The sequence below is a fragment of the Limanda limanda genome, chromosome 2 (assembly GCF_963576545.1).
Source record: "Limanda limanda chromosome 2, fLimLim1.1, whole genome shotgun sequence".
Classification (NCBI taxonomy): domain Eukaryota; kingdom Metazoa; phylum Chordata; class Actinopteri; order Pleuronectiformes; family Pleuronectidae; genus Limanda; species Limanda limanda.
Genome location: NC_083637.1, coordinates 1,137,501 through 1,149,677, shown reverse-complemented (window position 1 = coordinate 1,149,677; position 12,177 = coordinate 1,137,501). Strand labels below are relative to the sequence as shown.

Below are 12,177 nucleotides of genomic sequence, written 5' to 3'. Positions count from 1 at the left end.
CAACCATCAACCATCAACCATCAACCACCAACCACCAACCATCAACCATCAACCATCAACCATCAACCACCAACCATCAACCATCAACCATCAACCATCAACCATCAACCATCAACCATCAACCACCAACCATCAACCATCAACCATCAACCATCAACCACCAACCACCAACCATCAACCATCAACCATCAACCATCAACCACCAACCACCAACCACCAACCATCAACCATCAACCACCAACCACCAACCATCAACCATCAACCACCAACCATCAACCATCAACCATCAACCATCAACCATCAACCATCAACCATCAACCACCAACCACCAACCACCAACCATCAACCATCAACCACCAACCACCAACCACCAACCATCAACCATCAACCACCAACCACCAACCATCAACCATCAACCATCAACCATCAACCACCAACCACCAACCATTAACCATTAACCATCAACCAACAACCATCAACCACCAACCACCAACCACCAACCACCAACCACCAACCACCAACCACCAACCACCAACCACCAACCACCAACCATCAACCACCAACCACCAACCACCAACCACCAACCACCAACCACCAACCACCAACCACCAACCACCAACCACCAACCACCAACCACCAACCATCAACCATCAACCACCAACCACCAACCACCAACCACCAACCACCAACCACCAACCACCAACCATCAACCATCAACCATCAACCAGCACTTTAGGACTTTTTTCTATCAGCGCCATTCCAGGCAGATGGAGGAGTGGGGGTGGGATCAGAGGGTGCGGTGAACGAGGAGGGGGCGTGACCAGTCTTAATTAACCCAAAGGGTTGTCAAGTGTTGGCGCCTCGACAAGGATTCACAGCTTCTCTGAGGAGTTCATGCACCAGTTCAGTTGAGGTTGGTGTTCAATATGAAAACGTAAAGGACTGATGTGTCTGTGAGGTGTGTTTGTTTCCGTGCGTTGCCGTGACGACCGCTCCGGTGAAACTAGAAACCACAGAGAAGTTTATCAGAGCATCTGAACAGACTCGGAGTTTTAATCCTTGGTTTAGATGAGTTTCTCCGATCCACTCTGCAAATCCCTTCTGGAATGCAGCTGCATGGCGCTGAGAGGCGTAGTGACTGCTGCGGCCTGCAGGGCGGCCTCGTGGAGCAACCGCCTCCGAGCCGAGGCGGCGCAGGTGCAGCCTCACCGCCGGGAGAGGCATCAGAATGTCAGACAGGGGTTGGATATATGTGGGCGGGGGGGGAGTGGTGTTCGGCAGCTGGTCCCACCGCTGGCCTCTGAACCACGTGAGGAGACAACCAGCCGTCGAAGGTCAGATCAACACGCGGTTCAAACCAGGTCAGGAGAAGCTCCCACAATGCCCTCTGTTTCCACAAGACACGCCAGCATGGGCCACGCCCCCGAGGAAACCGCCTCCGATGCAATCGCGTCCCCGCTCGGCCGCCTGGGTCCGTGTTGTGGCGCGTCAAGGTCTCGGAAATATTCATAATCCCCACATTGTTGGTCCTCCAGACAAAACAAACAAACGAGGAGCCGAGGCGCCGACGCCAGCGGCGCCCGGAGATGGTCACGGTCACATGTTCGTCCCTGTGAGTTCAGCAGAGGAGCGGTGGAAGCTGGAGCTCACCTTCAGATCAGCTCAGAAAACCACATTCAGGTGTGTGTGTGTGTGTGTGTGATGGTTAGCTAGTTCCCTCCCTGTTGTAAATGTGTGTGTTTGTTATGTTGTGTTGTCATGTGTTGATACTTCAGAATTGATCCTTGTCATTAGTGAGTCGTCCTTAAAACAAAAGATTTAAAAGTCAATGTTTTCCTCAGATGAAACTGAATCTTCTTCTTTATTACTGTCCAAGTGTGGTTTACATATATACGTTTGAATCATTTACTGAACCGACTCCTTCACAATGTTGTAAACAAGCAACACAATCTTCAGACCCAAGTTCACAACTTTCCAAAATTAAAGCTCTTTAATTTAGCTTCATTCAAAGCATTGCAGCAACAAAAGAAACGCTGTGCTTTTATTCTGAAGACAAATTGCTAAACAGGAAGTGAAATAAGAAGAAATGAGATTCTCAGATGAACCTGGTGCTGAGTTTGACCCGGTGGTTGACCTCTGCTGTCGTTCATCTGAGGACCTACGAGAAGACATGTTTAACTCCATTAACCCGAAACCACAACACACATCTCTTCATACGTAGAGTTTATTATTACTTTAACTTTATAATATTGTATTTTAAAATTAAATGTAGATAGCCTGTTATATATTTGAAGACCAATGTCGTCTGTATGAATATGAGAATGAAAGAACAAGGAAATGTTTTGGACAATCTGAAGTGGGACATAGCTGTTAATATTGAGGTGTTATAATATATAGTAATTGTTGATTTTCATAAATCATAAATACTGACGTCTGTAAATACACACTTAAATATATTTCCCATATTATAACACTCATTCTTGCCAGAAGTGCCTTTTGAGTACTTAATGCTTTATGTACTAATTTCTAGTTTCTAGAGGAGAAAGTAATAATAAACTCTACGTGTGTGTGTGTGTGTGTGTGTGTGTGTGTGTGTGTGTGTGTGTGTGTGTGTGTGTGTGTGTGTGTGTGTGTGTGTGTTATGTCTGTGGGTCCAGGTGAGCGTCTCAGTCGTCCCCTTCCTCGGGCGTTTGTCGGTGACTGACAGCTAAAGCGGAGTAATGTGAGATGTGGTAAACAGGCTCGGCCACGCCTCCTCAGATCACGTGACCTGCTGTAAGCGTGACCTGTCAGACCTGGAGAGACGAGTCATATTCCCAACGTGTGTCGAGAGTTCACGTAAAAAAATGTTCTCCGTGGCGGCTCCGATCGGAGAGGACGCTTCGTCGCTAACGCTAGCAGCTAGCAGGGAGCTCAGACAATGTAACTATATGCACCATTCATGGCGTGTGGGTTCATAAGGTGACATGGCACAAAGAGAGTGATCATCAGGTCTGACATGTGAAAACACCTTGAAGGTTAAAATCTCTCAAAGTACAAAGTTTTCACGTTTCATAACTCACAGGAGCTGAAACAGTGTTTGAGACAGAGGCTGAAGAGAGGAGCTGCAGCGGTGGACAGTCCGAGCAACGTGATGTTTCTAGAACTTTAGAGCATGAAAACTTTTACAGTCACGACTCTGATTGAAACCTGGAAATTGGAAATGAGCCGAGTTCTTTGTGGTTCATTTGATCCGTGAAGTTCACAGCTGGTACAACCTTTTGAAAATGCTGGTTGAAGTGTCACCACAGGAATCCACAGTAACTCAACTTGACACCTTCTCACACTCAAATTGCTTTTTACATCCACGTGGTCCGCACCCCCCCCCCCCCAACCTGCAGCCTGACAGGAACATGACAAACTGGTTCTCTGGCTGCTCCAGCTTCTCTTCCAGCTTCTGCCTCCACCTGTAATTACGACTGCTGACTTCAAGTGGTTTGATTTCCACAGTCCGGGAGGTGTTGTGTAATTGACCAACAGACTCACTGACTGACTGACTGTTATTATTTGGCACGTTAGGACCTGCCGAGAGAATCAAGGCGGCCGTATCTTGCCTCCTCTGAGGCGCCGCTGGCTGCAGGAAGAGACGCCAGCTCGCCGTTAGAGGAGGAGTCAGCGCCGGCCTCCAGGATCCCAGCGGCGACAGGCCGGCTGTTCACCACTTCTCCCAGGAGTCGTCATCACAGGAATTGTTTTTGTGGTAAACTTGCGACCGGGGTTTACGTGAAATAAATCACCACTGAGCAGAGAAGTTTAAGTGGCGTCGACCACCCGCGTTGGGAATCTGCTGCAGGTTCCATGTTACCACGACGACCTTCGTCACTACGACAAGTCGATAGCCAAACCCGACTTCAACCTCGAATATCGGAAATCTAAATTTTGAGCTGAAAATATCAGAGAGTAAAACATGAATACCGCCTCTTGCCTTGTAAATTAAGATACCACACAAGGCTGAAACTGTCGCCCCCCTGTGGTTATGCTCTGCTACTTCGTGTGAACTCACCACAGCTGCTGCTCATAGAGTCAGTCAATGATGAATTATCATCTTCACCTGGAAGAGACGTTTCTTCTTAAGTCCTGGTTGGTTTCATTCTGTATATCTCTCCTGTTAAACAGTTTGATTTGTGTGAAAGTTTCTGAACAAATAAAGTTTGTATTGATTTGACCAGATTACACACGTGGAACAAATACAGACACGTGTTCAGTAAATTAGGGGACGGAAGAAACTGAACCAACCGGCAAATATTTCATGTTTCGATGAGACAAAATTGCCAATTCATCATTTCATTGATGATTTTAACTTAAAATAATCAGCAAAGGACGAAATCCTGATTTATAGGAGTTATTTATTATATTTAAATTGAACCAGTTCTGCCTCGTTAAGAATTAGTGAAAATCTGCTTCATCTCCATCCATCATGCCTGTGGGGCCCTCTGCTGGCAGAACGCTGCAGTGACACTTTCTGACTGTTTACAAGAGTTTCACTTGAGCACAGAATCTTTACAGACACAGACACAAACAACTGACCTATATTCATTAATATTCATAATCATAACTTTATTATACAGCATCTTTACAAGTTCTTCACAAATAAAAACAAGAAGCAAATTAATACAAGTTAGATATATCACAAAATCGAAACTAGTTTTCAACATTACCTTTTTATTTATAGAACAAACGACTCAAATATTTTATACGACTCCAGAAAGAATTGGGAGAAAAACGGTTGTTTGCTATTCAGCAAATCAGACATTTAACCAATAATAATTATATGTATGTATGAATTTCGGAAAATAATTCCCCTCTTTCTTTATTGTAAAATCAGATGTTAACGTGATCATGTAAATAAAATGTGACCGAACGTGCTCCTGCTCATATTTTCATGTCCTCATGTCGATGCTGGTCAGTAGTGACACAATAAACACGAGACCATGGATCAGTCCACAGCGTCAACACAGTCACACACACACACACACAGTCACACACACACACACACACACACACACACACACACACACACACCCTCACCTGTGGGACCCACACAAGTTCTCCACTGACTTCATCTCGTTCATCTCAGAGATTCGTACTTATACGTAAATCTGTCATATGTGTGTTTTTATAAAGATAGATTATTTATGTTTTTTTTTGCAATACTAATCTCAAATTTGAAATATTGTTTATCTTATGTATATATTTACAGTTTTTTCTGGATCTCTTGTAATGTCTGCACACAAACACACGTGTCACCTCCATCTCTGCGTGAGACAAATTAAGAAGCTTGAGTATGTAAACGCATCTCACACAGACACACACACACACACACACGCACACACACACACACACACACACACACACACACACAGTCAGGACTGCAGCAGTCCTCAGTGTCCTCATGTGACCCAACAACACACACAAACACACACACACACACACACTCCGCCACCATGCAGACCCACATCTCTGCAGTGACGTCACCTCCTCCTCCACTCAGAGCTCCGGTGACTTTTTAAAGAAATGAAGCTTCGTTGGTTTGAATGAATTTAAACCTGAGATCAGAGAAGCGGCTCTGACAGCGGCTATTTATATAAATCAGATTAAAGGACTAGACTGAGTGTGTGTGTGTGTGTGTGTGTGTGTGTGTGTGTGTGTGTGTGTGTGTGTGTGTGTGTGTGTGTGTGTGTGTGTGTGGAACAGGAGGTGTGAGGGAGTCACGGGAGAACGAGGAACAAGAAGCAGTGAAAAGTCGCAGAGCTGCTGGTCTGCGGTGGTTCTGTGTCTGTCCACCGGTCAGTGTCCTCCTGTCTGTCCCTCTCTCTCTCTCTGTCTCTCTGTCCCTGTCTGTCCCTCTCTCTCTCTCTCTCTGTCTCTCTGTCCCTCTCTCTCTGTCTCTCTGTCCCTCTCTCTCTGTCTCTCTGTCCCTCTCTGTCCCTGTCTGTCCCTCTCTCTCTCGGTCCCTGTCTGTCCCCTTCTCGGTGCTGAGGACCGGGTGTCTCACCATGCTGACCCTGCTGTCCTCCATGTATCTGGTTGTCCGGGCGTTCTCCTCTCAGGTGAGTTTGAATCGTTGCTGTTTCACCGCAGTGTCCTTGAACGCAACACGAGCTGCACTTGACCGCCACACTCTCACGTTCTCACTGGTCAGACTAGTTATCTTATTAGTCAGCTGGTTAGTTGGTTAGTCGATTAGTCTGTTGGTTGGTTATTTGGTTAGTTGGTTATTTGGTTAGCTGGTTAGTTGGTTAGTTGGTTAGTTGGCTAGCTGGTTAGTTGGTTAGTTGGTTAGTTGGTTAGCTGGTTAGTTGGTTATTTGGTTATTTGGTTATTTGGTTATTTGGTTAGCTGGTTAGCTGGTTAGCTGGTTAGCTGGCTAACTGGATAGCTGGTTAGCTGGTTAGCTGGTTAGCTGGTTAGTCGATTAGTTGGTTAGCTGGTTAGTTGGTTAGTTGGTTAGTTGGTTAGCTGGTTAGTTGGTTAGCTGGTTAGTTGGTTAGCTGGTTAGTTGGTTAGTTGGTTAGTTGGTTAGTTGGTTAGCTGGTTAGCTGGTTAGTTGGTTAGCTGGCTAACTGGTTAGTTGGCTAGCTGGTTAGTTGGTTATTTGGTTAGTTGGTTAGCTGGTTAGTTGGTTAGTTGGTTAGCTGGTTAGCTGGTTAGCTGGTTAGCTGTTTAGTTGGTTAGTTGGTTAGCTGGTTAGTTGGTTAGTCGATTAGCTGGTTAGTTGGCTAGTTGGTTAGTTGGTTAGTTGGTTAGTCTCCCGTTAGATTGCAGGTTGCGTCTTTTTTCCGATGACGTCATCATGAATGCAGCCTCAGTGGATTCCACAGTGAAGTTGACCTGAGTGAACAGCACCACTTCCTGCACGACTCTTCAAAACAAAAGGTCCAACTTTGAAAATCTGAAAACAAAGTATCATTTCATTTGGTTGATTGATTGAATGAACTTGATTGGTACAGCCCATTTACACAAAGTTTGTTTCAAAGATCTTAACAAGGTGCGACATCCTGTGTTCTTAAAAACTACAAAAAGAAAAGAATAAAAAGGACCGAAACTTCAGGAAGAGTCCGGATCCCAGGGTAACACCTAACCCTAACATTTACACTCACACACCAACAGTCAAAGAAAATATTGTTTTATTCTTTTAATCAAATTCAATATAAGTGATGAAAGCAGCAAAAAGGACCAGGATAAAAGAGACATTCAAATTTAAACAGTACAATGAACTGATGAATAACTAAAGCCAGTGGCAGCTCTGGGTTTTTTTTAAATCCGGGGCCATTAAAGGGCCACAATTCACACAGAGGGGCCAATGATGTGTCCCTAACCCTAAACCATTCCTTGTTCAGTGTTGGCTCTATAACTCTGAACAAACACACACACTAGGTAATAAAACTATACCGTAAAGAATGATTTAACCTGAGAAAGTCATGATTTATTAATGCATATGTCTTCATGAAAAATAAAGAATTTATTAAACCTGAGGGAAAGATTTTTCTAACCCTAACCCTAATTCAAGACAAAAAGTTGTATAACAATTTAAGGTACAGTGTGTACAGTTACAAAAATAAGGCAACTCTGTTAATATGCTTGAAACAGAAAATATTAAATTCTCTTGTATTTCCCATTGAGTACCAAGCCACAATTGTTTGAATGGTTTTATTTTGAAAGGTGAATAACTGGTTCCGGTCGTGCTCTGCGTGTGTTTGCCGCTGCCTTGATGCAGCAGATTATCAGCACCACGGTCAGCGGCTGCTGCAGCTTCACCAAACTGAACCCGGCAAACTGCAGCCAGATCCAACATGGCTGCCGTGATCCAACATGGCTGCTGAGATCCAACATGGCTGCTGGCGCCCTTGATTGGCTGAAGGTTGAAACCAGAAACCCAGTGAGGCTGAAACCGACCTCGCTCCGTTCGATCGGGATCAGCTGATCAGACTCAATCAGCTGATCAGACTCAATCAGCTGATCAGACTCAATCAGCTGATCAGACTCAATCAGCTGATCAGACTCACGAAGGACACGCCTTCCTTCCGATGGGACTTTGCCCAAATCAGAGGAGACGTTAAATAACTGTTTGCCGAAGACGTTTCTGTGGTTTCAGCTCTCTCAGCTTCTCTCTCCGATGTTTGCTCGAGTGTTTCTGATCAGTTTGGTTTGAATCGATGACATAATAACGGGCGGAGACGAGATGATTGACAGCTGACACTGACTCCTGATTGGTCACGTGTGTGGATCGCTATATTCAAATCTATTTTCTGCAGCACACGATGACATCACCTCCTGGCGCTTGTTTGTAACCGTGGCGATGTTTGTGTCTCTCAGCGCCAGAGGCTCAGACGGCTCCGCTCTGCTCAGATTGACCTCAGGCGACACGCTGCTGAACCCACTGACTTCCTGTTGTCTGGGCAGTGGCGTGACCTCAGCCGACCTTTCACCTTCGACCCTAATTTGAAAAGAGGTCACGTAGAATAAACCCCCGCTGCTGCGTTGTGTTTCCGTATTTGTTTTGTTTTGTTAGTAACCAGTTTGTTTTTACTGCTTTAAACACCATAAATGGCCAATTTCTACTGAACTATTACTGATATTATTCATAAATAATGACATAATATGTGTATTAATATACAAGGTTTATAATCTGGAGAATTTGGGGTGACAGGGATTTCAGAAAAATATGAACTCCCGAGTCCAGATTCCACCTCTGCATCTTCCTGCAGCTTCTATATTTTCATGCAATTGTTAAATATTGTATGTATTTCACCAGCCTGCAATAATTCCACCGTCAATTCAAGTTTGACACAAAGAGAAAATATCTGACCTAAATATTTAAAAACACAAAAGGCATGTATAGTTATATATAGTTGTTCAATATCAGTGATTATGATTGTGTATTTAAATTTAAAATATATTAATTTAATCTGCTTTCTCTTTTTAATCCTGTAAAGTGTCTGTGAGCATTATAAAAGAACTATACAAATAAAATGTATTATTATTATTATTATTATTAATACATATGTGTATTTCTTATTTAATTTTTTTTTTACAAATTATATGCATCAAAATGTTACAAATAATATTAATATTTGTTTAATATAATTTACTTTCAGTAAACATAACCTAAGCATCTTTAAATAAAACCATTTTTTGAGTTTACAGTGTTATGAACTATCAAATATCCTAAATAAATAAAATTTTCACTTTATCTGGATTTCTATTTGAATCTGCAAGAAAACAAACTCTGATTTTCTCAGATAAAATGTAAATAAGAAACATAATGACAAAATATATTGTGAACATACATTCTATTAATGATAGAACATAATAAAGTTATAGAGAATAACAACATGTAGCAGAACTCTCTCCATCTCACGGGACCTTTAAGTGACTTAAAGGATCCGTGAGTGAAGCTGATTACGTTCCTGCAGAAGAACGTTCTCACTGTTCTCAGTAAACCCTGAGGGTCATGTGATCTGGGTCATGTGATCTGGGTCATGTGATCTGCGTCATGTGATCTGGGTCATGTGATCTGGGTCATGTGATCTGCGTCGTGCTGAAGAACTGAAACTGTTGATCTGAGCTCCACGTGTTCTTCTCAGGAGCTTCCCATGAGGACGCTGCAGGTCCATCAGCTCTCGACAGGGTTCTAGAGGACCAGACCTCCTGAGTCTTCAGGAGATTCCATGGATCCTTCATGAGTTCAGGTCTTGCTCGTGTGTGACTGAGATGCTGAACATCAGTTGTGAAGCTTCCAGAGTCTGTGAGGAGGTTTAAAGAAGCCCAGAAGGTCGTAGGTGTCCACCAGGTCAACAATCAACACTGATCAGAGTCACAGCTTCAGCAAGTTGAAGAGAAAAGCTGAACTGGAAAGTTTATCTCCAATATTCAGCAGGAAACTTTGAGAATATGAAGAATTGTTGGATTTGGTTTACAGATGATAAACCTTGTTTGTTCTCTACATGGAAACCACTTCATCACTCAAACAACAGGTAATCACCACGTGTGGCTGCAGGGGGCGCTGTTCCTCAGTGACAGTTGTTTTGAAGGTTTTTGGAAGTGAAAGAATCCTTCAGGGATCATAGTTCCTTCAGTTCTGGTCCAGGGTTCCAGCAGAACTCTGAGGAGGTTCCACTGGTTCTTCTTGACTCTACAGGTCACATCTGATTTGTTCAACCAGACCCGTCCCTGCAGAGTTGATTCTCATTCATCTGGTTTGAGCTTCAGGTTTTCAGAACCACTGGCCCTTCAGATTGGAAGCTTCTCTAGGATCTGAGCCACAGCTGCTTCAGAGGGTTGTGGCTTTACGTGCCTTCACAGGAGTTCTGCTGGTTGTTGAGAAGGTTCCACAGGTTGTTTTTGTATTGATTGACGATGACATGAGCCTGAGTGGGTGTGTGGTTGTTGTGGAGCACATCCGGTTCTATCGGGTCCTGTTGAGAAAAAACAACAGCGTGTTCTTTGCTTCTTTAAAGAGAAGAAGAGCCAGCTCAGATTTGCTCAATGAAGAATTTATTTAGGAAAGCAATGAACAGGTTACGGCGAAGCAATGGATGCCAGTACATTAAGTGTATCAGAGCGCCATGGACATCCGGGGTCTGTCCATTTTATACAGTAGATCTTCGTCCCTCCTCCTCCTCGGAAGTGCGCACGCGTAGTCCATCCTCCTGGCTTTTGGAACACGGAAGTGAACAGGAAGACACTCCCAATGACGCTATAGTTGCTAGACAACGAGTTTTACTTCAAGAACGTCCTTCAACCTCAGATGCAATATGGGCCAAAGGTGTTTACAATTGGAGAAAAGATTATTATGTTTCCTGCTTCATCAAAACAAACCTTGACTGTAAACATTCGCAGCAACTTCACCAAAACAATGTCCCAAAATGTAGTCAACAGAGTCGCTCTGTCTGTCCTCCTATCAAGACATCTGTGAGACTGACATCAATATGACTCACACACAATTCTGGTAGATTTAACCTTAGGAGAGGAAAAGTTATTATTAAAATCATTTGTACAAGGCATAATGTCTAACTAAAATTACCTCTAGCTTTATTTTTAAGAGTTCTTTCAGACACAACCTTTAGTTAAAAGTTTGAAATTCCTAACAGTCCAGGTCTCCTCGCTCTGGTCCCAACTGGACTTCATCTGCAGACCTTCATGAAGGAGGAAGCAGCTGGTCTGAGTCCGGTGTCTCATGGCATCAAACGTGATCCCTTCACTTTATCATGACGTTGAATCATTTATAATTAAACGCAGTGATGCAGCACATCAGTGCCTCGTTCTGAAAACAGCCGCTGCACTTCTGCCTCTCACCGCGAGATGTCCCCAGAGTTCCCTTGCTTTTTTTTGAAAATTAGATTTTTTTTCAAAAAATGTAGGGCAGGTGGGCGCGGTTTGATCAGAGCGGTGCATCATGGGAGACTGTGTTCCTGCCGTCGCGTCAGTAACAGAGCGGAGCAGCTTCGGCGGGTTTAAAGAACTACAAGTCCCGTGGCTCGAGCGGGAGGAGCCGTGTCACCGCCTGACTTTATAGGAGGAGGATAGAGGTGACCCTGCGTGATAGTTCGAGTCCGAGCAGGAAGACCAGGCACCGCACGGACCCGCACAGACCCGAACAGACCCGCACGGACCCGCACCTGCAACGCATCCTCAGCCGCTGACGACATGGTAAGATGCGGGACACGCAGAGACCCGCTTCATCTCTGCGTGCGGGGAACCGATGCGTGAACAGCCGATCCGCGTTTTAACGCAACTCCACTGTCTGCTCGTGCTGATGTGCGCAGTTTGTTGCGGGGTTTTAACGCAGATGTGATGACTTTGCGCAGTTTTCGTTCTGTTCGTTCATTCATCGTGAGGAAGAGGCCGCGACATCAGCGTCACGTGACGTCACCTCTTCTTTCGTGCATCCTCTGGAGCCAATCAGAGCGCGAGGTTCAGACACGTGATCAGTGAACGATGCGTGGCTCCGCAGGTTCACGTTTAAATTTTGATTATATGTATTTAGATAACATGAAGCAGTCACTGTCAATGAAATGCTTGGGTCACACACTCTCTTTAAGCAATGCTCAGTAACTTCAACCCCAAAAAAATAAAATAAAAATAGAAATGGTATAAAATAGAATAAAATAGAATAACAATGAAATAGAATATCAA

At 44.1% G+C, this 12,177-nt stretch overlaps 1 protein-coding gene across 1 annotated transcript in view; it reads left to right on the top strand.

Moving 5' to 3' along the window:
• Positions 1 to 11,574: 11,574 nt before the first annotated feature.
• The window catches only part of LOC132995934 (malate dehydrogenase, cytoplasmic-like), a 6,560-nt gene continuing 5,957 nt past the window's right edge, over positions 11,575 to 12,177 (top strand). The window contains exon 1 of the mRNA XM_061066186.1: positions 11,575 to 11,691. Within this exon, the coding sequence (XP_060922169.1) occupies positions 11,689 to 11,691 (3 nt within the window). The 5' untranslated portion in view covers positions 11,575 to 11,688. The remainder of the gene's footprint in view (positions 11,692 to 12,177) is intronic.